General features: G+C 42.5%; 1 protein-coding gene across 2 annotated transcripts in view; it reads right to left on the bottom strand.

Moving 5' to 3' along the window:
- Positions 1 to 20,559, bottom strand: part of ATOSA (atos homolog A) — a 52,522-nt gene extending 31,963 nt beyond the window's left edge. Inside the window, exon 1 of one of the 2 annotated variants that reach the window (XM_053366044.1) lies at positions 19,326 to 20,559. In XM_053366044.1, coding sequence (XP_053222019.1) covers positions 19,326 to 19,341 — 16 coding nt within the window. In that variant the 5' untranslated portion in view covers positions 19,342 to 20,559. Of the gene's footprint in view, positions 1 to 10,038; positions 10,207 to 19,325 lie in introns of those variants that run through there. The other variant, XM_053366042.1, reaches the window with a different exon arrangement.
- Positions 20,560 to 27,047: the final 6,488 nt, after the last annotated feature.

Genomic DNA, 27,047 nt, shown 5'->3' with positions numbered 1-27,047 from the left:
TTTGAAGGTGACCTGGAAACTATAACTAATCCAGAACGCGGCAGCTAGACTGGTGACTGGGAGCGGCCGCGGAGACCACATAACACCCGTCTTGAAAGACCTACATTGGCTCCCAGTACGTTTCCGAGCACAATTCAAAGTGTTGGTGCTGACCTTTAAAGCCCTAAACGGCCTTGGTCCAGTATATCTGAAGGAGCGTCTCCACCCCCATCGTTCTACCCGGACACTGAGGTCCAGCACCGAGGGCCTTCTGGCGGTTCCCTCACTGCGAGAAGCCAAGTTACAGGGAACCAGGCAGAGGGCCTTCTCGGTAGTGGTGCCTTGCCTGTGGAACACCCTCCCACCAGATGTCAAAGAGAACAACAACTACCAGGCTTTTAGAAGACATCTGAAGGCAGCCCTGTTTAGGGAAGCTTTTAATGTTTGATTTTTTTTAATATTCTTTTGGGAGCTGCCCAGAGTGGCTGGGGAAGCCCAGCCAGATGGGCGGGGTATAAATAATAAATTATTATTATTATTATTATTATTATTATTATTATTATTATTATTATTATTATTATTATTTTAATCATCACTCGCAATGTGGGTACCAAACAGTAAAGTTCCACCTAAATTAACATTTTCCAACATAACCCAAAGGCCTTCTATGCACTAGTGTCTGCAAAGGGCCAGTGTACTCTAATGAATGCTTTCTCTGCATCTGGCAAGATGAGGGGCTGAAGGGGAATCCATACATTTATTCAGAGTCACAAATATCATATTATCAACACCCAGGTTGAGTTTTAGAACTCTCACCTGATTTGGGTGGTTTAGGGTTGCTATCGCCTCCTATAACTTATCCTCCAGATCGCTGTAAAAATTTTATCAGCATTAATCAGAGACATTGGCAGACAACTTAAACATAAGGTACAATATTTGCCTGGTTTAAGAAAGTGATGTGTGCCTTATATAGGGAGATGGGTAAGGCTTCTGTTCTACAGCTCCATAGTAGGCTGAAAGTAATATTGGTGCTACTGCTATATGCCTTTTGTACTATTCAACTGGAAACTTCTCCGGACTTGGCTCTTTACCATTTTTCATTTGCTTAATGAAGGGACCTGCAAGAAATATCAACTGGTCTGCATTCAACTGTGGCAGCCCCAGCCACACAAGAAAGTCAGTTTGCTGACACTATAATTCAAAATAAATTAAATTGAGCATTAATTTCCTTTGGTGAAAAATGTGCCTTATTATACTTATCTTTGATTAGAAGAATGTGGCTTTTGGGGGGCAGGTGGTATGCCAATAGCTGGCTGAGATGGCATGTTCTTGCAAGAGATTAGAAATATATTCAATGAGTAAGGTTTTCACCCTCTCACCCACACTTGGCAAGTCCTTTCTTTCTGTTTATAGGGGATAGTGTGGCCACACAAAGACTTTGCTGGCGTTCCATTCTACTGCATAGGATATTGTGGTGCCTTTCTACAACCCCTCCTTGGAATTTAAGTGCTAGTGGCAGTTCTGCTGCAAAAGCTTCTTGAAGGAAACCAGATTACCTGTGTTTTGACACATTTTAGTCTGGGTTTTGGTTTAAGTACGTGTTATAAGGAAGTTTCCTATATTGTTGCTGCTTGCCTTTTGATATCTCCCCTCATGCCATTGAAAACCTAGCTGCTTATCTGGAGTTCCTCAATCGGATCAGTTACAGCAGACAAGTTCAATGGAATACAGCTTCCCCACCACTACTGATACTCACTTCCTACCCTGGGCCTGGTGTGAACGGAATGGGCACCCTAGAATATGCCTCTTGGCATACATTCAGCAGTTCTCTGTGCAAAGCCTACTCTAAGATTAAGATACAGGAAGTTTGCATATCATTTTCATGAATATATGGAAGCCCAAACCACAGCTGGTCGCTTTTAATTGACTCTTTAATCTGGAATTAACTTCTAATGTAAAAACTGCGACAGCTGCATTAGAAAAGATTTTAAATGTACTTGAAAGCACACGACTATGTTTAGAAGCCTTTCTATTTGCCACCTTGAATCTGAGCGCCTCTATTTTCAGAGTTAACTAAAAAAAGGCATACTTCAAAAAACCAAAACAGAACCTAACCAAAGAATGTTTTCATTAAAAAATTGATTAAGATTAGATTCTGGAGAGCCTAATCCTGTGGAGCATTGGAGTCTATGTTTGAATAATGGACAATTACAGCACAACCCACATTTTCTGTCTAATCATGACTTGTGGAATATATTAATTCCACTGTCCTGAGGTTGATCTGGAAAAGGCACTGAATCATAATTTTCAGAAATCAGAACAGGCACATCCATGTTTATCAAACTAGGATACTGATATGTTTTCCAGTTCCCCAGAAATTACAGGTTATTAGGCAAAGATTCCAGAATCATAATGTGTTAAATTTGCACCCAATAATGCAAAGCTGTTGTACAAGGAATAATAGTGAAATTATATTAGTTGAGTTGAAAGGGAGAAAGCCAATAATTGACAACGTTCTTGCTCCTGCTCCCTTTCCCATCCACTATTTTGCATTTTTATTTACTATTATTTATTTCGCGCAATAATTGCTTCGTATAAAACAGCCCAAAGTGATTTAACAAGAAAAACATTTCATCTAATACAGTTACCAACTGGAAAAAAGCCTCTAAATTCCTGTTGAAAAATGGTTTTCAATGAGTGCTAAAAAGACAGGACCGGTCCACCCATGAAAAGGGTGAAGCAGCTGCCTCAGGCAGCGGAAGTCCTAGAGGTGGCAGCCCTCTCGCCCCAGTGGGGTACTTCCCATTTATCCTCAAATGGTAAAATGGGATGTGTGGCCCTTGTGAAAGGGTAACAGTGACAGCACCTGCCCAATAGGCAATGGCAAGAAGTTGTAAAGCAGAGTGGTTCAACACACAATCCCAAAGCCTTTTTTGGTAGCCCTTGGCAACATTTGACTCACACCCCTAACACCTGTGCTGCCTGGCTTTGGGAAGATTGAGTGATCTGACAGGGTCCTTGAGTCTTCCTGCCTCCTTCCTAAAGTCTAGTTGGCACTTTCTCAGCTCAGGGAAGGAGGACGGAGAGTTCTAGGACCCTGCCAGAGCCTCAGGCCTCCTTCTCAAAGCCCTCGCTTAGCCGGTTTTGGGAAGGCAGTATGAGGACTGAGAAGGGAATCAAGTTTTGGCCTCGCTTCCCCCCTCCCCCATGCGACAAGGCAGTGTGTGGCCCACAGGTTCCCAGTCAAAGCACTCTTGTGGCCCACTTGGTATGACAAGTTGGACCACCCTGTTCTAAAGGACAGGTGTTACCACACTAAAAGCCCACTTCCTACATCATACAGAACACTTCTCCTGATGAGGGGATATTTGCAGAAGGCCCTCTCTGGCAGAGCACAGTGACTGGGCACAGAAGGGGTGAGACAAAGCTTTTAGATATCCTGGTCCCAAGCTGTAGAGGACTTTGTACACAAATACCAGAACCTTGAACTGTTGGCTAATTGGCAGCCATCTGAGGCAGCATCCTTGCATCTCAAAGCTGCTATTTAGTGGTAGCTGAGCCTTCTACAGTGGTACCTCAGTTTGCGAACTTAATCAATTTCGGAAGTCCGTTCTTAAACCGAGGTGCGCTTTCCCTAATGAGGCCTCCTGCCGCCGGTACCCTTCCACCATTCGGCTTCCGTTTGTAGACCAAGGTAAAGTTTGCTAACCAGAACATTACTTCCGGTTTTGCGGAGTTCATATACACAACAGTTCATAAACAGGGCTGTTCTTAAACCGAGGTATCACTGTACTTGAGATCGTATGGCTAGCATCATTCACTAGACGTACTGTCATGAATCTCAATTTAAACAAATAAACTTTTGATTATAGCTCCCAGGTTCTTGCTAAATGACAATTCACTGTTTTAGGTAACTTTCTAGCTAACGTGCACAATTTTCAAGCTTCCACAACTTATTGAATTAAAATTGGAGTTGCTTAGGGCACATACATGGGGTGGGGAGTTGTTTGCCCAACTCAAATTGCTGCACAATGATTGGTATACAACTATTTTCAGTCTGGTCTTTTTCAAGTACAACTCCAATGACAAGAACACTGGAATGTGCATTACAAGCAACTTTTGATTGATTTTAATTTTAATACGTTCTCCAGGGACCATGACGATATCTAGCTGCAGGAGGATTTACAGAGTGCCTTGTCAAGGTAATATGATGGCTTGGATTGGTGGCACAATTTTATGGTGCCTTCTGTATCATTCCTGGAAGATGGATCTCAGAATGTTGTACCAATGGCCTTTTAGGTTCTAGAGGGATCGTCTTGTTCCATTTGTTATTCTCTCAGCCTTTCATTTAATTATTTAGGTCATCTGGAGTACAGTGTTGTCAGCATGCTCATCACTCCTCCACCCACACTCTTTCTACCTAGTTCCAGGGAAACTGTGGCAGTTCTGAATCCATCTGAGGTCAACTGAGGACTTGATGTGGCCTAACAAATTAACCTTAATCCAAATAAGATGGATTCTTATCCTCCTACAGATGGTAGGAGGAGGGGCAGATCTGGATAGAGGTACTAAAACAGTTCTAGAGGGGGCGGAACTCCTCCTGAAGGATCAAGGATGCTGAAGGATCAAGAACACCAGGTCTTGACCTTAGTCCCAGACAGACAGGTAGTGTCTGTGTCCAGAAGCACCTTTGCTCAGTTTAAGCTGATGCATCAAGGAGCCTTTTCAAGGGTGTGGGAACCATGATCCTGCCACATTCCCTGATCATATCTAGATTACTAGAATGTGATCTACATTATGCTGCCCTTGAAAAAGAAATGTCCAGAAGCATCAAAATGCAATAGTGATGTTATTGACAAGAGCCTAGCCTTTTGACTGTATCACATCAGTTGCATTATCTCCCTCCTCAAATAAGAGATTTCTCAAATATACATCTGTGTTTAGTCTTTTATAGCAACTACCGAGGTAATAATGATCCGTAGGATTCTAAATCTTTTCATACCTTGTGGAAAACTGTAGCGACTCCCACAGTTAACAAACCATAAACTCTTTGAGACAGCATGAAACCTTACTGTTTTTATTTACAGTTTTCTGGGCACAACCACTACAACTCAACTCATTCTGCCCAAGCTGCAAAGATACAACTGAAACCTTGCCGCTTAAGAACATACTATCCTTACCTGGGGCAGTGTTTTAAGAATTGCTTTTAGCATACCTGCAAACCAAACACAAAAGTGAAAGAAGAGTATACAGCAATACATGTAGACATATTGTGATATAGAACTTTGGGGTATTTTGCCCAAAGAAGTCAGTCACACTTATTGGTGATTCCATTGCCAAGTCTGTTAATGTTGCCCATGCTTCAGATAGAAAGTCCACTTTAAAATATTATTCTGAGTGCCACCTGTACTTTATCACCTCAAGTTTAATCATTGCTTTAGCAACAGCAAAAGTTAAAACACTGCAAAACTGCTCCAGTGAGATAGGGAAATGTCACAAGCCCCAGCCAATCAGCACTGAGCACAGCCTGCTGCTGAAAACTAGGAGAAACAGTTTCCCCTGAACTTGTTCTGGCAAAGAATTAGGTACACGTCACATGTAGCAAATACACTGTCAAGAGTTCAGCAACTCCTCTTTTGTGTACATCTGCACACAGCATTTGCTTGAAAATGCGTAACTGGAAGAATACAAAACCCACACTTCACCATAGTGGTTTTCTTTACAAAGAGGTTATTATGAATAAATATCTGGCCTCTATTCACTTTTAACACTCATTAGTGTGCTATTCAAGAGACTTGTGCTCGCTACACATTTTTGCCACATTTTCTTCCTACAAAACTCTTGGCATTACAATGATCAGAGAAAAAGAGCCTCATGGGATTTTAAGATTTCATCTTGCAAATCCTTTTGTAGAAGAGTCAGAGAGTCAAAGTTAAATCAAGCAATTGCAACCAAGTTTTCAGGGAATTGCTTTTAGAATTAGTTGCCTTTGGATTTAACAGTACTGTAGGAAGTGTATTAAGCATTACAGGTGACTATTTCTGGAACAGGTATGATCTGCCTCAACCTATATCTAAGGACATGAAAAATGTTCTCATCAATATGAAATAATAGTTCCTAATAAAACTAAATATATACATTGTATAGGAAAGATGCTTGTCATATATAGAAAAGATAATACTATCACCAAATGGACTAGACCGGAAATGGGAAGAACCTGTGGTTTTCCAGGTGCTGTCAGCGCCTGGAGGGGTGACTGCCTGGGAACAAGTACACTGTCTCGGGCTCCATGGCAGAAGGCAGGTTATAGATGTAATAAAGTAAAAACACAATTCGCAAGTGATGTAGAGTCTAGAAAGCAGCATAGTTAGCAGAAAAAGAATGTAACTAAAGCAAATGCAGAAACCCTTGGTCTTCTCTCAAGGTAATAAAGCAGATCACATCTCTACAAACCTACCATCAAAACCAGAGTTTTCCCAGGAATCTTTAGTTTATCCTATTGGTCACTAAGGGCATGTAAATTATTTAAAAACTACAGATGATGTTAAAGACATTCCTAATCATCATGATAATTTACCACTAGAACTATCATATTGCAGCTTATGTAAAAAGAAAAAGATGCATTGGAAAATGGTACCATTTCCTTCCGCGGAGATTTTCCAGAAAAGTTTGGGCAAAGATCCACCATGGATGGTTTAGATACAGATGTTCTGCCTCAGAGCAAAGAATGATGTTCATCAGAGACAGAAAGCATGTGTTCTTTCAAATGTTGCTGGTCTCCTAACTCATCCCTGACCACTGGCCATGCTGAGAGGGGTTGATGGGACTTAGAAAGCCCCAAGTTCCTTGTACCTGGTCTACATATACCTTCCAACTCTGTGAGAATTATATAAAACCTAAATAGTATAATCTATGTGTAAAATGTGAAAAGATACAGATATTACTTTTAGTCTGAATTCATATGTTTTATTGTATTTATATCCTGCATGATTCAATCAATTTCTGGAACTAGCAAGCCCATTTCTTTCAGTTACAATGCATAAGCTTGCATAAAGGCAAGTATAAATTGATTTGCAATGACATTTAGGAGAACTCCCCTGTGAAAGTTTGTGATCACTAAACAAGGGTTTGTTGCCATTCAGTCTGGCTATTTTAAGGGATACTGTATCATAGAATTTATAAAAAGGGACGTGGGTGGCGCTGTGGGTTAAACCACAGAGCCTAGGGCTTGCCTATCAGAAGGTCGGTGGTTCGAATCCCCACGACAGGGTGAGCTCCCGTTGCTCGGTCCCTGCTTCTGCCAACCTAGCAGTTCAAAAGTGCATCAAAGTGCAAGTAGATAAATAGGTACCGCTCCGGCGGGAAGGTAAACAGTGTTTCTGTGCACTACTCTGGTTCGCCAGAAGCAGCTTAGTCATGCTGGCCACATGACCCGGAAGCTGTGCACCAGCTCCCTTGGCCAATAAAGCGAGATGAGCGCCGCAACCCCAGAGTCGGTCACGACTGGGCCTAATGGTCAGGGGTCTCTTTACCTTCTATCATAGAATTTACCTTTAAATTGCCTTCCTCAAAAATGTAGTTATTCTATTTCTAAATAATTTCCCATGAAACATGTACAATGTACTTACATATTTTATTATATTTATATCCTGCATTTTTGCCATTATGGAATGCAAGGAAATATGCAAGGATTTCCCATCTCAGCACTGGCCAGACCTAGATCTAACTCGCTTCTACAAAGGGGTCCATCATGTGCCCTTAGACCACAAGTGTGCATATACTGAGCAACGATCCATAAGGTGGCCATAAAACTGCTATTGTGTTTCTTTCTAATATCTTTAATTGGCTGGCCTGATTCATGGAGAATTTCTTGTAGCTTTTTCTTCTTCATACGAGTCATTCTGAGACTTTATAAATAATTTGAGAAGTGGTAAAAGCTCCCAGAAGTTCCACAACAGAAAGAGACACACACACATACATTATTTTTATTTGTTTGTTTATAGAAAGTAAGTTGTTATAGATACAGATAACTTCAAACAAGACAGCATAACATCGAAGAGGAATCCCCTATAAAAAGTGCTAAATCAGGGCTGGCCCAACCATTAGAGAACTGCCTCAGGTGGCATACTGGGGGAAAAGAACAAGGAGCTGGAATAGCAAGTGTCAAAGGACAGAGATGTATGTGCAATGTAGCCTACCCTGTAACCCCATCCCATTGGCAGTTTGACCTAAGATTCAACAATCAGTCCCGTTAACTTTTGACATGAAAAGGAGTCCGCCATCATGTCTCTGACCTCAAGGCAAAATCTCTTGGACCAACATTGGGTGCTTATGGGAACATTATGGCCTGGCCCAGTTATTTGAATACACTCCAATATGCATATAGAACTCCTGTGTGAGTGGACTTTGCTTTCTTCTAAGGAAGTCAAATGGCAACTCTGTTCATGCAAAGGAATGGGCATGCAGAGTTGCCCCACTCAGTAAATGGAACAGGAAAACTGCTTCAGGGCAGAACTCTTTGTTGTGCACATTGAAGCTTCCAAAATGAACTTCAAGCCTGAGCACATGTCCGCAGTGACCAGGGCTACACCCTCTCAAATTTACCATAGTCTTCTATGGAGAGAGAAACTATAATCAGGTGTATGATGCACATGTGGAACCTCCCAACACCTACCGCCCCCCAAAAAAACCCTGAGAAATCCATGCTCCTATGCCCCCTTTCTATTGCAGGATGATAACTCGGTTTTGGAACTTATCTATAAATATGCTGGATAGCTTGAAAGAATAGCTACTCTGAAAGAACCTTCAGTCCCCTTTGCTATCCCCAGCTGCAACATTCTTTCGTAGCAAAGCATAAGATTTTCCTAGACATCAAAAAAAAAGGGGGGGGGAAGAGCCCAGTGAGAACATTCTTCTTCCTTCAGAGGGCATGTTAGATACCACCATGATCACGTAAATCAAATGGTTTTCCCTTTCTAGGCTATCAAGAGATGCTCCAAATACAACTAACATCTGTGTTACCAGGTCACAATTAGACTCTTGTGTTTCTCAAAAACCTCATCTGACTCACAATACCATTGGTGAAAAATGGTGTGGGGGCTTTCAGTGTTTTGTTAACTGGCTTTGCAGAGCAGTAGCTTAAAAAAGGTACCACCTTGTTTAATTCCAAATTATTACTGGGTTTTTTTTCTTAGTATCCTTAAAATTTGCTTCTCAAAACGGCCAAATGGCTGGGTGTTATTTTTATAACCTCCCTTTGGACCAATACAAGCAAATGGCAAGAGATGGATAATGCTGTATTTACTAGCACTAGATATACTAGTAGAATAATGTAATCATTTCCTTGTGTTCTGAAAGAACTTTGACCTATATGAACAAAAAGCACACACAAAAGAAATACATTGTCAGCCAAGTCTTCCATTTTCACTGTGAACAATAAAGCAAGCATTATGCCTGGCTATTAGTGGGTCTTCTATGGCAAGTAATATACATCTCTGATATCCAGTATAAAATGCCATATAACAGGGAGGATATGCCCAAAATTCTGATACTTTTAAAGTTATTCTGAAAACCTTTGGTTAGTTTGAAAAGGTGTATTACTGGAATACTACAGGAAGAGAAAACATGAAGCCATGCAAAATATAAACTTAGTATATGGTAGTATAATTTTCATGGCATTAAAACTGAATGAGCTTCGTGATCAATAATGGAGCTGTTCAATAATCAAACACACACAGACTAAATTTCACTACCTACTACTGGAAGTGGGTTTTTTTTGTGAAGTGGTAAGTTCCTCTCTCACATATCATTTCTCCTTTTTCCTTTCCACCTTTGTTCGGAATCAACAATTAAATGATTTTCATTATTGTTTATCACCACAAGTGAGTTCTAAAACTGTCACAAGGAAATTATCCATGTGTAAGATTTCCATGCAGACAAAAGACAAACTGCAGCTTATAACACCAAGTATACAGAATAGGGAAGAGAAAAGAAGAAAAACAGTCAGGGTTCATAAACAACTTAAGAACATTTAAGAATTACTCCTTTCTTTTTACACACCTTCTCTGTGCAGCCCTTTGTTTCCACTGTAAACCATACTGGAATCGGGCGGAAAAAGTAGTTGCCTTCTGGCAGCAAAATGGGCTACACTGTCAGTATCTCGGGAATCCAGATGTCTGCAGTGGCTAACACAAAAATGTTCAGCTTTGGCTACATATTCAGCCTCTCTGTGCAAGACATTTTTTCCACAAAGAAGGCAGAGTAAGAGTGCACATAGCAACAGAACTCGCAGCTGATTGGACGGAAGGCGTGCTTCAACCCTTCACTGCTCACAAGGTCTACTACAGTTTCCTGTCTGTTTGGCAGTAGTATCATGTTTTCTTTTCTCCTCTTATGAACCCAGCTGTGTTTGGGCAATTTGAGAGCAAAGAAAAGCAGAACAACAAGAAGCAGGACACACTAAATGTGGCACTGAGTGTTGCTATTATTACAGTTCAAATATAAAAAGATAAATGGCATTTTTAGCTCAACATACCCAAAATGTGTACATATGACAAACACAAGACCATTTGTTTTGAATAGTAGTTTTGCTCACAGTGTGTTGATAGTTAAAAAGGGGGGGGACAACACATACACTGTTGAGGGATGTCAATTGATACTGCTATTTCTATTTCTACTCTATTGGAAATTATTTCTACATGTATGTAAAGTTAATAAAGTTTGTTAAAGGTTCTTCACATTCTAAACAGCCAGGATTTTTTCCAAAGACTGTGGAACAGAAACATGCCCTCTCAGTGTACAGAAATTTAAGATTTTAAAATCACACAACTTCATTTACCATGAAGTCTGTAAAATTTAGAAAGTTGCAGTGTTTTCACACAACAGTTGCAGCTTTTAAAGCAGGCATCCCCAACCAGCAGCCTTCCAGATGTTTTGGCATACAACTCCCATCATCCCTAGCTAACAGGACCAGTGGTCAGGGATGATGGGAACTGTAGTCCAAAACATCTGGAGGGCGGAAGGTTAGGGGTGCCTGTTTTAAAGTCACAGTGCCAGATAGCCAGGGTGAAGAACAAGCCTCTAAAATCTGGTTGTGGTTGAGAAATCATATCATCTATCTTTGCTAGAGTACCTGGAAGGCCTAGGGCTGGAGTAAGGAACCTGTGGCCCTCCAGATGTTATTGGATTTCTAACTCCTATCATCTCTGATCATTGGTCAATTTGACTGGAGCTGGGGTTCAAAATTAGCAGATTCTCCATTTGCGAGCACCTCAAAAAGTCTGCGTGCCATTTTTTGCACCTGACACTCAAGGATTACTGAAATGTATGTGCTTTGAAGTCTCAAAGTATATGTTGATAGACAATATGTTAAGAAGTTTAACAATAAAGAGTAGAGTATTTGAGAAACTCAAGTATGTTACCAATTATTTTACTGTGAACACCAAATTAAACATGTATTAACAATTTCTGCAAAAAATGTGATATTAACAATGTGTCACTTATGTGAATTGCATATTAATTCATGCTTATCAAAATAATGAAAGATACAATGACAATGTGATCGACATTCAATCGAGGGACGCGGGTGGCGCTGTGGGTAAAAGCCTCAGCGCCTAGGGCTTGCCGATCGAAAGGTCGGCGGTTCGAATCCCCGCGGCGGGGTGCGCTCCCGCTGCTCGGTCCCAGTGCCTGCCAACCTAGCAGTTCGAAAGCACTCCCGGGTGCAAGTAGATAAATAGGGACCGCTTACCAGCGGGAAGGTAAACGGCGTTCCGTGTGCTGCGCTGGCTCGCCAGATGCAGCTTGTCACGCTGGCCACGTGACCCGGAAGTGTCTGTGGACAGCGCTGGCCCCTGGCCTCTTGAGTGAGATGGGCGCACAACCCCAGAGTCTGTCAAGACTGGCCCGTACGGGCAGGGGTACCTTTACCTTTACCTTTATCAAAATAATAAATAAAAAGTGTTGCCAACTCTCACATACCCCGTGATGACAAGACATTCTGTTTTGGTGCCCACAACCCAGGTCCCAGAAGCCATTTGGCTTCTAGCTTTTCTACCCCAGTTTCTAACACTGGCTGGAGCAGATGACAGCTTTCCATGTGGTACAAGGAAAGAAGGGCCTTTGTGAATCTTTTATGTCCAAGGCATCAGAAGATAACAACGGGGGTGGGAGAATAACGCTGAATCACCTTCAAAAACCTCTATCTTGTTAGGATTCAGTTTCAATTTATTGGGCCCCATCCAGCCAACGACTGCACCTAGATACTGATTCAGCACCTGCACATCCTCACCTAACTCAGTTTGGAGAGAGAGAGAGAGAGAGAGAGACCTGGGTGTTATCAGCATACTGGTGGCAGTTCACTTCGAACAGCTTCACATGGATGTTAACACAGCAGTGGGGACAGAAACAACTTTGCAGAACCCCACAACCCACGTGCCATAAAGTTGAAGAAGTGTCACTCAGTACTACTCTCCGATAACAACCCCTCATGTTGAACTGCTGCAACACAGTGCCTCCAACTCCCATCCCAATGCATCGCCCCAGGAGGATATCATAGTCAATGCTATCGAACATGGCTGAGAGATCAAGGATAATCAATAGGGTCACACTCTCTTGTCTCTCTTCCAGTCAAGGTCACTCATCAGAATGACCAAGGCTGTTTCTGTCCCAACTCTGACCAGAACCCAAACTGTAACAGATCTAAAAAAAAAAATTTGCTTCTTCCAAGATTATCTGGAGTTGTGCTGCCACAGCATCTCAAATACTTCCTCAAGTAGCAACCAAGCAATAGTTGTTGCAACAGTGTGGTTGGTACACCAGAAAGATCCTCACCTTCGTCTCTTTGACCCAAAACCAGGTATAGACCCCCTCAAACCCAGGCCCATGAAAGGCTTCATGATTACCATACTCAGGTTGACGAAGCTAGGTCAGATCAATGATCCAAGTCACTTAGAAAGTTTATGAACAACACCAGTCCTAGAACAGAAACCTGCAGCACCCCACATTACTTTCTGACAAGGTAGTGAGGAACATTTGGTGGTCACTTTTTAAGTTTGGTCAGTCAACTAGTAACATTGTCTAGCCCACACTTTACTAGCTTCTCCAGAAGAATATCATGGAGCACTTTGTCAAAATCTTTACTGAAATCAAGATACGTTACATCTACAACATGCCCCTAATCCACCAATGTTACAACTCTAGAAAATAAATAAATAAATAAATAAATAATAGTCTGGCATAAATTGTTGAGTAAACCATGCTGGTTCTGAATAATCAAAGCATCCCTTTCCAAGTGTTCGCAGAACAATTGTTTAATTATCTGTTCTAGGACCTTTCTTTGTATCGGTATCCAGCTGACTCGTCGGTAAAGTAAAGGTAAAGGGACCCCTGACCATTAGGTCCAGTCGTTACCGACTCTGGGGTTGCGGCGCTCATCTCGCTTTATTGGCCGAGGGAGCCGGCGTATAGCTTCCAGGTCATGTGGCCAGCATGACTAAGCCACTTCTGGCGAACCAGAGCAGCGCACAGAAACGCCATTTACCTTCCCGCCGGAGCGGTACCTATTTATCTACTTGCACTTTGATGTGCTTTCAAACTGCTAGGTTGGCAGGAGCAGGGACCGAGCAACGGGAGCTCACCCCATCATGGGGATTCGAACCGCCGACCTTCTGATCGGCAAGTCCTAGGCTCTGTGGTTTAACCCACAGCACCACCCGCGTCCCGACTGGTCGGTAGGTCACTATAAAATAACGGCGAATGATCTCTCATTCTAAAAAAAGCCAGATATATGTTTTAGCAATAATTTTTAAAAATAGATTAAAGAAATAAAATTATAAGATGGTACCTTAACAGACTGCAGTAGACTTTTGATGATGAGCTGCAAATCACCCCTGTATCATACCTGCTGATGTGAATATCACATTGCAGGATATACACATAGAAAAACTGCAATACAGTCAAACCTCATGTTGCATCCGCTTCAGGTTAAGTCTTTTCAAGTTGCGTCCTGTGGCAACCCAGAAATACCAGAATGGTTTCACCAGGTTTCGCCGCTCGCACATGTGCAGAAGCTCTCAATCGTGCTTCGTGCATGCACAGAAGCACTAAATTGCACCACATGCGCAGACGTGGTGCTTCTGGATGCAAACGCTTCAAGTTGCAGACATGCCTCCGGGATGGATTACGTCCCCAACTCAAGGTTCCACTGTACTGTACTCCCAATAGCATGGCAAGTATATTGCAATTCCACTTATAGCTTACAGCACTAGAAGCCACGTATCTGGAAGCATCCTGCTTGAAAAAGGACAAACTAAAACTGGTTAAACAGCCTCTTCCTTTAACATGTGAATCAATCTGTGTCAGAGCTAGGGACTAGGGACTACAGATCCCAACATCAACCATGTTTACTGGGGCCATGGGGGGTTAGGAGTCAAACAAAAGCTGGAGAGCCACATGCTCCCCAGATCTGGTCTACACAGTGGTCTGAAGAATATTTCAATTCCTAGGCATAAATTTGAAAGCATCTGGGTAACAGAAAATGAGTCACACACATTACACTGTCATGTGAATTATGAGTTTCTTGCCCATTATTGTTTGAAGTATCCGATTCATTACTATTCTAAACTAATTATTTCACCTTATTATTAATTTGTTTTTATAGTTAGCCTTCTTGTTTAATTTTTAATTTGTTCGTTGCTTCCCAAAATCAAGGAAGTCTCAAAGTAAAAACACTAGGGGAAGTCATGGGGGTTTTTTTCCATACTATTCACTCTGAAAGTGACAGATCAATATCAAGTCCCATTGCTCCCAGAGGCACTTGTTGTATTTTCATTCAAAGTCCAGTGTGGCACCATAAAAAACTGATTTTCAGAACTGAAATATTAGAGTGGTTTCTGACTAAATCATGCTCAGAGCCGACCCACTGAAAGACAGTGGACAACTTAAGTCCATTGGTTTTTCAATGGGTCTACTCTTGAGTATGGCTTATACCACTCATGCCTTTTTCTACCAACCAAGTTGGTTCCATCCAAGACCCACAACCATGAATCCAGAATTGTGACAGGACAACTGCCATAGATCCAGCCAGGCCTCATATAAAGCCATAAAAATTAATCAACTACAAGGATGCACTGCTGAGTAGAAAGAGATAGGTCACAAACTTAACAGCTTAAAAAATTAACTGAATAAATTACAGTTGCTATTTCCATTTTTACTTTCAGTACAAGATGAAAGCACATAATTACTACTTTATTATAGTTTGTACTTCACTGTTTAAGATGTTGTCTCCAGTAAATGCTCAATTATATTTTAATCCACATCCTCCATTTTCCACCCAAGATTCTTCTTCATCATCAAGTTTTCACTTAATCTTTGATTACTAATAAAAGGTCAGTAGTACTAACAACTATGCAATTTTGTTTGGCAGCAACAGAGCAGGTGAAAATTAATTAGGAACTGAAACACCAGAAAGTCCTTCATCTACACAAAAAAATCAGAGCAACTTGCAATTCTTTTGTGTCTGTACACTATATACTACAATGGCACATCTGTTTTTCCCATAATTAAGGCTAGATTCCCCACATCATTATCCAAACCACCAGACAATAAGATTGCCATCTGAGCCATCTTTTTCTAGGATTTCCTAATCCTCACATTTCTTATAAAGTAATCCAACAAACATCACAGATCTCTCCCTTATATTTACTTTTCAGGAGTACAATCCAATAGCAAGAAAAACTGCCAGAACAGCTTCCCTGCTAGAACAGGATGCAGCATCACTACCACTTCATTGCCTCATCCCTGCATTTACCTGCGGCTTCTATAACTAGAAGCACAATTTAGGCAATCTTCAGAACAGCTGCCGCCACCCTACTAAACAGGAAGTAACATCACCTGGAGCACATATGCCTCGTTTATTATTCATCATCCTAAACTGAATTTTGCACCTCTTATCTGCAAAGATGAACACAATCCTATGCATGTTTACTTGGGAGGTAGTCCTGCAATCTTCAAAACAAGCTTACTCCCTGCTAAATCTAAATAGAACTATCAAATATGCCTGTTGGCTATTTACAAAACTCTCAATCGACAATTACAGAGTTTCGGGTTGTATGTGATAAAAGTTGGAGATGATACATCAGTGGGCTGGAGTTGGAAAGTTTCGGTTGTCATAAGCAGTTTTACTTACAAATTAATGGGACGTATTTCCAAGGAAGAAGCTTTAAGGCTTCCCTGACACATGACAAGAAAAAGCAAGTCTCCACAGTAGGTAAACCATCTATTTCCAGCAACATCTGAAGATGGGTGATAACACTGCTCAGGACTTGTTATAGATATGCATATCCTCTTCTCCCCTTCAAATTACTATATATAGTAAGTAAATTGGAACTAGGTTTTTTTGTGGAAAATATTGTTTTTAAGGTGTTTCTTCACAGTTTTTCAGGTGGACCTCACCTCGCAGCTTAACAAAAATTACAACAATAAGCATCAATTTTTTAAAAATATATTCTACTTCTTCTCACTCCTCTCAGGGCAAAAGAGTCATTCAGACACCCCTCTGGTGGCAGTTGGAGGAGGGAGGGGGCCCTATGGGAGATGAATGGTGACAAATCCCCAGGTTTCTTTCTTCTCCCCCTCAGGGCAAAATGAATTAGGCTACAGTCTTATACCCTCATATCTGGAAGTAAGTCTCCGTGAACTCAATGAGATTTCTGAGTAGAAATGTATATATATGACTGTGATGCTGTCAGCGGTACTTTAAAAAGTGGTTAAACTTTGAATGATTTAAAAGCAAAACAGAAATGGTGGCAGTTCCCCAAGCCTGGAGACTAAGATCTACTAAACTCAGTGATGCTTATAGGATGCAATGGAACACTATTTACTGCATACCTTAAGCTTATATAGTACAAGCTGTTGGGGGGCAGAGCGCTCTCTCTGACCCCTCCCCCTATCTTATAGATATAAGATACCTCATACATTTTGAATATGTTAACCGATGCCCTTTATTTCAGAGCCAAGTTTCTAAACCTCCATCAACCCATCTTTTCTGCTACCAAATCAATGAAAATGCTTCTCAGTGTCACTGACAGAGAATTAGTAATAAGTGCCCCCTTTCATCTGAATACAGGAAGTTATCAGATTCACAAGCACATTATTTAAAATCAAGAGTTTCATTCTATTTTTACTTCTAAATGCATGTTTTTCTACCCAAAATCCTAGATCAAACAATCACTTTGAACTTAAGTTCAGCTATTATTATTACTACTACTACTAATGAAAAAGACAAAACTGCTACTGATTAACCAAGAATATCATCTGGAGAAACAGAAACAAAACATTTCTCCTTTATAGCCAAGTGGAGCACAAATTTCCTCCTATCTGTCCAATATTAAACAGACTGTACTGCAGCTTAGTTAAATGCTCTGCTCATCCTGTGTCCTTCACTATTAATTTGCAACTAATGGAAGCAGGTGATTTCATGCTTCCCTGTGGTGCAGCTGCTGTTGAGTGGGGGGGGGGAAATCACATGTAAACATTTGCATGATTATGCCTTCACAACTGCATTGGTAGGATGAATATGGCATTTAGGCCATAGTTTAACCCTTTGTAGATGGTTCACAAAGAGTAACAATTTGTGGACAGTTAAAACTATGTGCATTGGAATTATAGTTCTTATTTGCTTTCGGAACTGCAACTGGCACTTAAAGTTCCAACTTCACCTAGCTGCTGCGAAAAGTAAGGCAATTTAAAGCACATTTTGCTACTGTTACGCGGCCTGATGTGTCTCAGAGACATTATAATTTCAATATATCCAATGTTTTCTGCAAGAAGTCTTCATTCACCTTTATTTCAACTGCATTACACTGACTACTCTACAGCTATCTCACCATAAATAGCCACTGTCTCATATCAGATCTATTGTGCCAAAGCTTTCATAGTGTGAAAGGAGTTACAAATACTGAACTTCTGCTTTATCTCAGTATATTTAGTAATTCCTGCTTTCCCTTTGAGTATTTAGGCTGCAAACCTAAGAGCACTTATTGGGAAGTAAGTACCATTGAATAGTCAGCTTTACTTCAGAGTAAACATGTTTAGAATCATATTGCACACGACACAACTGAAGTCAAATAAGGATTCTGCAAGTAGTTGTCAATACACAATGCTCCTTTGTTTGACCGTATCCCACCAGTTTCTTTTCTTTCAAGATCAAGCAGTTTTAAAACAGCCATGACACATGTACTTTTGTACATTCACTTATTTAATATATTAATCAGAAAATAACATACTTTTTGTAACAAAAAAAGGATACTCAATAAGCAAGCATCTCAAAAAACAAAGCACTTCCTAGGTAAGTGCCTATAGGATCACAGCCTCAACCACTTTAATATATAATCTTACATGCCTGAAATGATTCATATAGCAACTGACTATGTGTATTTCAAGTTATGGAAGTACAATACAGTATAGCAAAGGTATTACTCCCGAGTGCTCATTGCTCCAATGTGAGATAATATGAAATTTAACCTGCAATCCTGCACATGCTTGAGACATCAGTAGTACTTACTTCTGAGTATACATGCATAGGATTGCACTGTTCACTAAAAATAATGTTCAGGCTAGTTACAACAGTGAAATACATTATTGCAAGCAATAACTAATGATGAATACACAGTTAACAGTAGAAGTCAGGACTTGCTTAACTCTAGTGGCGTGAACCATTTTTACAATAGCTACACAGGTTCTGAATCAGTAGAACGATGCTATCTGACCCACTGAATTTAACTACTAGCCACAAACACAATTAAAGGAACTAGAGCAGATTCTACTAGAAGTGGTCAGGAGAATATAAATAGAATGAAAGTTTTAGCTGCTTTGCATGAGTTTCGATGCTGTCCTAACCTGTGTTTATATCATCCATTTATACAGAGATTGAGTTGCTAACAAAATTCCTGATAGTAATCTCTGACAGATTTTTTTTTTCATGTTGCAATTGTATGATAATAGCCTAAGCCTAAGCACAACACTGTTCTGACATTTAAAATGATCCTCCCAGGGCAAAGGGTATTTTTCACAATGAGTTTCTGTCTTCCAGTTCTTGATTGATGAAGTAAACCCAGCTCTTTATTGACAAAGTCAATCCAATAAATTTTCACAACCTCCTTAAAAAACAAACACTACAGACACTAACAATTATCAATTTCAGGCATTAATCCTTCCATAACCCTCACTCTCCCCCCCCAAATGGACCCAGTACCCACCTCATCACAATATTATCACCACCCATTAAAAAAAAACATTTATCCAGGATAAAAATGTTAAACATAGGATTTTTTTATTGAATCATTTACCTCGGTCAGGCTTCATTTTCAGTCCAAATCTTTCTTCTTCTTCTTCAAGGAAAAGGGGGGTGGAAGGGCTTATCCGGGCTATTTTCTCTCCCTCTTCTTTGTAGTCTCACTAATGCTGTCTGCAGCTAATTTCTCTCTCTCTCTTTGCTATTGTTACAGGAATAATACAATAAAATTCCCCCCTCCCTATCCTTAACAGCTCACAAAAATCTGTAGCAGCTAGGCCTCCTCCTGGCATTTATTGTGGTGGCAGCAGAAGTCTGCTGGGAGGGGGGGAAGCTAGACCCGGCCAATGCCTGCCTTCTTCCCTCCCTCCTTCTCTCTCTCTGGATCTTGCCAGTGTGTCCTTCTTTAACAGGGCGTCTGAACAGGTCTATTTATAACCTGCCTGGGCCAAAGCTCAGACAACAAAAAGTTAAAACTTCCCCCCGACGCGGATGCAACACACTCGCCCGAATCAAAAGGCTCTGAATCACAGAGCCCCAGGGCAGGGTCAAGCCAGGCTGGAGTCCATTGCGTTTTACCTGTTCTACGGAGCCAGGCAGGAAGGAGGAGGAGGGAGAGAGAGGAGGAGAGGGCAGAGCTCCCGACCTCCTTCCCCCAAATTCCCTGCTCGCGCGCCGAGACTAAATAAAAACAGTCTGACAACAGCCGCCGACGCTCATTGTCATAAAAGGAGGGAGGGCTTTAAAAAAAAGAGGAGGAGACGACGGGGAAGCCGCGCAGCGCAATGGTCCACTTTGTTCCTTAAGTCCTCTGAAACGCGCAACAACAAAAAGCCTCGCGCTGTTCGTGGTAAATTAAACAGCACCTGGATTGAGCTCCGCGCAAGGGGAAAAAAACAACCACCACCTTCCTCCTCCCTTTTTCCTTGGCTCGGCTCGACCCTCACCTTACACAACCCGGCCGAGAGGGGACTAGAGGGGGAGGGAGGAGAGAAGAGGAGGGATGGAAGGCGACTTCTTCCTCACCGCCCCATCGCTCAAGTCCCGTGTCAACGGCAACCGCCAGCCCCTTTCGGCGCTCCGGGCCCTCCTAGGCACCCGCCTCTCGCGGCGCGAACACCCGCGGAGATCCCGAGGCGCCCGAATGTGCCTGACGCGCGCCGTGGCCAATAAAAGGCTCCCGGCTGCTGCTGCTGTCCTCCTCCTCCTCCCACCCGGCCCCTCACCTGCCCCGCATGAGCCTGGCTCGCAGCCCCGCTCTCGCGCGCACCTCAGCGGGTCAAGGCAGGCTGTCGCAGCAGCAGCAGCCGCCGCCGCATCGCTCCCGCGCTCGCTCTCTCCTCCCCACAACCCGCGGCGACTCCGGAGAGGGAGGCGAGCGGACACCCGCTGCCGCTGCTGGGCCTCCTCAAGCCCTCACGTAAACAACGCGGCGGCGGCGACGCCACCCGGACCTGCCCGCCTCAGTTCAGTCTCGACGCGCAGGCTCTCCCTCCCCGCCAGCCGGGCTGTTGTTGCTCTTGCGGCGGCTGTCGAGGGTTTTCCATGACTCCGCCGTGCCCTCCTCCGCTGACTAACTCTCCTCCTCCTCCTCCTCCCGACACTTCTCTGCCTCCCAGCCAAGCGGGCCGCCGCCGCCGCCGCCACACGCTCCCCAGTCACGGGCTGAGGCGGCGTCGTGCGAAGCGGGCAAGGGAGGAAGAGTTGGGCAGACAAACCCGCTGGCGGGGAAGCTTAACGCGCGAGGCAGAGGCGGGGTGCGGGGAGAGTCGCGAGGGTCTCTGCCCCGCCTCCCATGCCCCGCGCGGCTCTAGGACTCTCCGGGAAGCCTGCCTTAGCCACCCCTCTCCTCGCCTTCCCAGGCGGCCATCCCTCCCTCCGTCCGCCCGCTCCCCTCCTTCCTCGCCGTCGCTATCTGGTTTATTTTGCCTTGTCAAAAAAAAAAAGCCACACAAAAAAAAAAACACGGCCGACGTCACGTGGCCCGCCCGTGGCCAATCCATTTGCAAGCTGCTCTTGCCTTCCACTTGTTTCTAAGCCTGGCGAGGAACTGCGTTGTTATGGCAACCGAAGCCCAAGTAAAAGTTGGGCCTGTTGAGTAGTGAGAGACCAAAACAGGCCCTGTATGTTTTTATTATTTATACAAACGCGCGCACGCACTGCCGTTTTTCCCAGGATCATAGGGGGGGCGGATGCCGATGACGGCCTTTCCTTTCCTACTTTTGTGGGTTTTCGCCTGAAGCTGAACAGAAGTTGGGAAAGTTCTAATGCAAACAGTGTTTGCCGGTGCAAAGTTCCTCAGTCTGAGCTCTTAACTTGGGACAGAAGTCGTTGTTCTTTAACTTCCTTACTCCTACGTGCAAAAATCATCCAGACTTCCCATGCCCTCTTTAGTGTCAGGCTTCATCGGGAAATAAAGACCTCATTTTACACGCAATCATCTCTTCTCATTCTAGTTCTAAAACCCAAACCTTGGGGGTGCAATTGCCCTCTTTTGCTGTACTGCTTATACAGAAGTAAACCTGTGCAAATTCTAGAACGTTGTCACTTGCATAATAGTGAACAATGTCCTCAAATTTCAGCTGCTTAGCGTTCAGTTTTCTTTCTGTTTATAAAAAGGGTACTGAAAAGGCATGGGGCAAATAAAAGCCAGAAAGTCCATTGATTGTTTTCCATAGAGGTGTCATTGAGTTCCAGCCCGAAAATAACAAAAACTGATGCAAATGTAGGTGATCAGTTTTCTTTTTTGAAAAGCGAAAAAGGGCCTGGGCCAAAACATACACCCAAAGAAATCATTGTCACTGTGGTGATTTTCCCACCAGTTAGTATTAACATATTGGGGTTTTTTTAATCTTCTGTGGTATTTTTCAAACAAAAACCGATAGCAGTCTGAATTGCCTTTCTGCTTTGGGACATTTTACATCTCCAAGATGCACTGGAATTTAACCTGGAGTAGAAAAATGTCTCAATTTTAAAAATAACGTTTTGTAGGGTAGGTTGGGGTTAATTGCATTTGAGATCCTCTGAATAATAGTTTTGTGTAGCTCTGGAACACTTAACAGAGAAAAATGAAATGGCATAGACAGCCTGATTCTATGCATCTGAAGAAGGTATCTGAAGAAGTGTGCATGCACACAAAAGCTCATACAAAGAACGAACAGTTGGTCTCTAAGGTACTACTGGACTTTTTAATATATTTCTGATTCTATGCATGTTTACGCAGAGGTAAGTCTCACTGACAATTCAATCTTATGCAGCATTTAGCACACATAAACTTATTAAAATAAATTCAAGTTCACCCAACTCTGCATAGGATCTAAAGGAATTAACTGTGCATACATAAATCAAAAACACCTTTCTACATGGCAACGTGATTTCCCCATTGATGCTATCAAATCAACAGGACTGCTCAACATCACACAGCAAAAGATTAAAAATCTTGTGTAGCACTATTAACTAGATGAAATGTAAATAATATATACGTACATAAACTGCAATCCTAACCACAGTTACCTGGGAGTAAGATTCATTCTTTTCAATAGGTCTTACTTATGAGTAGACATTGTTAGGATTGCCCTGATAAATATCTGATTCAAAAATCCAAATTAGGATATTAGGCATCACATGTATTTTTTGTGGAGGTGGTTGGGTGGGATGAAACATACTTGGAGTGTAGGAGCTGCAGTTGTACACTTGGAAACAATTGTATTTCAAAGGGAGATAAGGAGAAGGGTTGGGCTTTATCTCCTGTGGGACCTTTCTTCAAAATGTGGTAAACAATGTACCTGACTATCTAAGCCCCCCTTCCCCCATTAACTCCAATCCAATCTAAAACTACCCCACTGCATCACTGCCCTCAGGGAATGCACAAATTGCTCTCTCCCTCCCCAAAACCGCCAGCTGCCCTTTAGGTGTGCAAGGGAGAATCTGCCCCCTTCCCTCAGCTATAGAGCTTACTTTCTCCAAAGTTTGATAGGTATCTCACTGCAAAAAAAGGGGCTTTCCAAGTATAAGGAGACAGACTACTAACCACTAGCTCCCATTAATGAGACATCCACTGTGGATCATCCTGGGCTATTCACACACCTAACAAAGAGGGATTGAACCAGCCCTATTCATCAGTGTATTGTGTTTCACTTCGCCTATTTGCTCCTCATATGCTGTAGCAATTTTGAAATACTGTTACAGGGTTGAAGGGTTACTTTGGATTATGGCTATGAGGCCCCTCCAACCCTGTGGTTTGTTATCTTTAAGATGGGAGTTTGCAGTAGAAAGGACCTCTGATTTAATCAAACCAGGCTCTTTGTTAAGGTAATGATGCTCTTCCAGGAGGGCGTAGGCCTCCATCCCTCACCTGACTGTGTGCCAGTCATCTTAGGGGTAGTAGAACAATAGGCCACAAACTACCCATAATCTGGGCTGGACCTGGGAAAACACAGAAGTTTGACTTGCTCGCCTTACTAAATACAAAGCTATGACTTGGGGGATCCCACTAGAAACCTAGCAGGGAAGTGGCATCTCTTAGAGTGTTGATCTTTTGAGTCCTACCATCTTATGCTCAAGTTGTATACATGTTCAAGTAAAACCTTATGTCCTAAAGAAACAGCAGTCTCCAGTGAACTTCAGTCCAAGGAAACCAAACCCTGGGTTAGCCCCGGAGTTTCTCGCCGCCCAGAGATTGAGCTGCATGTTACAACACCTTTCTAAACATTATATCACTAAGCAGAAAGAGTTCACAGTACAACCCTTCAGCATCAAAGCACATTGCCAAACACACAAAACCACTATATTTCTCCAGCCTTTCATGCAGTGTTCAGTTACAGTGACTGGAGCAGGGTTTTTATATACCTCCTAAATAATTAGAGGTGTGTGACATCTTATATGAGCATAACCTTTCTTCATCCCAAAACTCTTTACAGGATGTAGGATGATGGTAAAAGCAGTAATCAGCAAGTGCAAAAAAAAGGAATCTCACTGAGCAACAAGGATTACAGATGTATGAATGTGACTATACTCTCTATGAGTCAGCCACCCTCAGAGGGCTTAATATAAAGAGTGACATCCTTTAGGATAGGGCTGATTAATATTTTTCAGGCTGAGGAATACATTCCCTTTTGGTTAACCTTCTGGGGACCACATGCCAAAGGCGGGCAAGGCCAGAAGGCAGAAGTGGGCAGGGCAATGAAGAGAAATTTTATATTTGTATAGTAGGCTAGTTTCTACACATGCTCACACAGCTCTCTATCCACGCAAACAAGAGCCATCATTAGAATGCAAGGACACATTCCGGCCAGGCAAAAACATTTGGGGTACAAAACAGGGACAATGAAGTCCACCTGCATACAGGACCTTGTTGTATCAGTCATGCAAGACAGCAGTGGGCATCACTTGCAAACGCAGCTCAATAAAGGCATTAAGGAAGCTGGGGGGAATTTGGTCAGATAACTAGCTTTTAAATGCTTTGCTCTCAGGAGTGAATATCAATGGGGGAATGGGTGCTTCTGATTAGTTGCAGGTCCCTTCTGGATTCCATTCAGAAGAGTCAATCCCTTAGTTGACACTTATTCAAGGTCAAAGCAGAGTTCACTTCTGGAAAATAATAATAGCTGCTTTCCAGAGTTGGCTATCTTCCAATTCCATATAATACAGAGCAGGAAAATGCTCAATAGGCATAGTGGCAATTTTTAAAATATACGGTACTTTAACTGAGTGCAGTCTGCTCTTGCCTTCTGTAAGAAGAGCTGCTGAGATTCTTGGTGGTAGAGAGTATAGCTTCCGGGTGGAAATATTCAGCTCGGTAGAGCATGGGTCTGAGCCCCACATTGGGCAAAAAGATTCCTGCATTGCAGCGGGTTGGACTAAATGTCTCCCGTCATGCCCTCCAGCTCTACAATTCTATGATTCTATGGCCCTTCCAATGAGGCTTTCATTAAAGAGTATAGCCAGGTATCTAAATGAGTTTGTTCTAAAGCCAGTCACCATCTATACCTAGGACTATGTCTGCCCAAAATCACAATCTTGGTATTAAATTTATAGATAGGTTTTCCTGTTTACAGTAAGTAGGGGCACCGGCTTGCCCCCCCCCACTGTGGGTGCCCAACGTCAGTGCACAATGGGCCACACCATAATGATGTTGCAATGTGATTTGATGCCATCACGTCACGTCCTCATGACAGTGCGGTGCACATGCTCCAGTGCCACAGCAGCGACTGGACTGGGGACCCTTGCCGAGTTTCCTTCAGTTGATATGAGCGTCTAAAAAACATTCCTTATCAGCTAAATGCTACGTCAAGTCAAAACAGCTGCTCTCCCAGTGCCTGTCTTCCAATTAAAATATATGGCTTTCAAGCCCACATAAAAGTAAAGCAGATATGCTCCTTGCCAGCATGTTGCAATTAATATTAACAGCTGACCCAACTGACTTTAAACTTATTCAAAATAAAAACAAATTTAAACAGACTGTGGAGATCAAGAACAAGCAGCCTTACTCGCACCTTCAGCAGGAGGATATACCGGTAGATTAGATAAGCAGCATGGAGAAAGGGTTCGACCAATTACATGGCAGCTCTGATAAATTTCATATTCCCATGCACCTGCTTTAAAAGGTGCTTGTTTTTTAAGTCAGGAAATGTGAACACAGATCTCCTTTGTGTAATTTGGTCCTGTTTCTCTGGCTCATGTCAAGTGGCCAGAATGTGCTCTGTGTTCTCCCCCCAGACAGACACACACACACACACACACAAAAAAAAACTACTGAAATCATTCAAAGGTTCGTGATGTTTTGTCCACTTTGATTCATAAGTTACATTGGCCATATCAAGACTGACATTAAATCCTCATCATCTTTGTAAAAAGAATGCCTGAATCTTTGCTTTTCAGAACTCATTTTCTTCTGGCCACTTATATGTAATTTGTTGAGTGCTCTATTTCAGATTCACTGCACTTGGGCACATTCAAGGAAATGACGTACAATGTTGTAGGTCTAGATTCTTGTGATTCCGAAGGATAATTGCTCCTTCTTAAGTGATGTGGCACTTGGAGTCAGAGTTAGTATATGTCTGCTGGCAGGGATAGACAAACTTTGAAAAGGTACTTTGAGATGATTTGCCCAAATTTCACCCCCCAGCCTCCTCACAGTAGTCTGACTTCCTGGTCAGTGAATCCATTGCAGTTGCTGTTTCATTCCTCTTCTGCTTCTCCTCTGTTCCCACTTCTAGAACATTCATTCATTCATTCATTCTTTAATTACATTTATAGCTCACTTTTCCTCCTGTAAGGTAGGTCAGGCTGAGAGACAGTGTCTGTGACCCAAGGTCACCCAGTGAGCTCCACAGTTGAGTGGGGATCTGAACCCAGGTCTCCCAGGTCCTAGTTCCAACACTCTAAACATTACACCACACTGGCTGTGCAGAAGTAAAAGGTAAAAAAAGGGGGGGGGTAAAGGACCCCTGAGCAGTTCAGTCCAGTCAAAGGCGACTATGGGGTTGTGGCGCTCATCTTGCTTTCAGGCCGAGGGAGCCGGCGTTTGAAAGCTGTGCACAAGTAATGTGCAGTATACAAAGCACACACAGAAATAATGTGATCAGACCACAGGTGTTCTTGAAAAAGTACCTACATCTGGTGGTTGGACAAGAAGTAACCATGTGCTTTAAGATTTTGATTGTACCTGAAGAAAAAGAACTTTGATCTATTCCATCCAGGTACAAGGTACAGCATCACACTGCAACGGCCCCAACTCAGCGGGCACAAACCTTGCAATCAAAATAAACACTGGCCT

The sequence above is a fragment of the Podarcis raffonei genome, chromosome 14, assembly GCF_027172205.1.
Source record: "Podarcis raffonei isolate rPodRaf1 chromosome 14, rPodRaf1.pri, whole genome shotgun sequence".
Classification (NCBI taxonomy): Eukaryota; Metazoa; Chordata; class Lepidosauria; order Squamata; family Lacertidae; genus Podarcis; species Podarcis raffonei.
Note: the sequence above shows the minus strand (reverse complement) of the source record. Positions and strands in the feature narration are given on the sequence as shown.